The 1184-nt window shown below is 59.5% G+C and overlaps 1 protein-coding gene across 1 annotated transcript in view; it reads right to left on the bottom strand.

Annotated features, from left to right (window-relative positions):
- The window catches only part of VOLCADRAFT_106866 (uncharacterized protein), a gene marked incomplete at its 3' end in the record, with an annotated part of 8991 nt that overhangs the window by 4846 nt on the left and 2961 nt on the right, over positions 1–1184 (bottom strand). Inside the window, exons 6-8 of the mRNA XM_002955539.1 lie at positions 1039–1131; positions 559–741; positions 19–89 (exon numbers count right to left, since the gene is read on the bottom strand). Of these exons, the coding sequence (XP_002955585.1) occupies positions 19–89; positions 559–741; positions 1039–1131 (347 nt within the window). The remainder of the gene's footprint in view (positions 1–18; positions 90–558; positions 742–1038; positions 1132–1184) is intronic.

The following is a 1184-nucleotide window of genomic DNA, read 5'->3' on the forward strand; positions in this document are numbered from 1 at the left end:
ATGCCGCGGGCCCGGCACGCCTGTCGCAACTCGTCCTCGGTCAGGTTCTCCAAACCCTCCCGCTCGATCTGGTAGTCATCGTGCTTTATCTGGAGGGGAGGGGAGAGGGGGAGGAGATGAAGGGGGGGAGGGGGGCGGGAGCAAGACAAGGAAAAAAGGGGAGAAGGGGACGTTATCATATGACGGCGGGGAAACAAGGAGCAGCAAAGAAGGCCAACTCTGCCGGCACGGCCAAGGGTGATTGGGAGGCTGGGTGGGGGGTGTGGGGTGTGGGGGTGAACAGGGAGCAGGGAAATGGCGCAGGGGATGAGAGGAGGAATTGGTGTCGGTCCCCTTCTCCTTTCCCCTCCTGTTCATTCGCCACACGACTGCATGTGAAGGCTCGCGGGGCCCCGCCCTGTACAGCCCCCATCTACCCCCAATTCTCTCCCCACCCAACCCAACCCAACCGCACCCGTCCACGAAACCCGAAACCCCTTCCCCAACCCCCAATGGATCTTCAACACCCCCTCCCTCAATGTCAGCACCACCCCCACACATACATACAGACAGACACACCTGCTGTAGGTGGGCCCTCAATCTGTTTTTTAGGAACTGGTCCGTACCGAAGGGGTTGATCCCCACGAACTGGGCCATGGACACCAACTGCACCCGCTCCAAGTTGTCCAGGGTCAGTGCGTCGTTGAATAGCTGGGCGAACCGAATAATTTCGTGGTTCTCGACGGCGGCTCCGGAGCGGATCTGGGGGGGAAGGGGGGAAAAAGGGGGAGGAGGCGATGTGTATGTATGTGTAAAAGGGAACCTTAAAAAGGCGGGCATTAGGGTGTATGAGGGTGGAAGGGGTTTCAAAAGGGGGGAGGGGGTAACGGCATTGGTTGTATGAGAGGGGGAGGGGACGGGGGGATTGCCCTGCTACTCCGGGAAGGGGTAATCAAATATACACACACACACACAAATCCAGCGATAAATCCAGCGAAACCCAGATGGAAAACACATACATACATACATACATACATGCACACATACGGGGCTCCCCACCTTCTGGATGAACTCGTACAGCTCCACCGCCGTGAAGGCCTGCGAGCCCTTGGCGGTCCGCTGCAGGTCCTTGGCCATCTCACTGACCGTGTCCTGCGGGAGGGGGAGGGGGAGGGGGGAGGGGGAGGGGGAGGGGGAAAGGGGGA

Source organism: Volvox carteri (assembly GCF_000143455.1).
Source record: "Volvox carteri f. nagariensis unplaced genomic scaffold VOLCAscaffold_52, whole genome shotgun sequence".
NCBI classification, from domain to species: Eukaryota; Viridiplantae; Chlorophyta; class Chlorophyceae; order Chlamydomonadales; family Volvocaceae; genus Volvox; species Volvox carteri.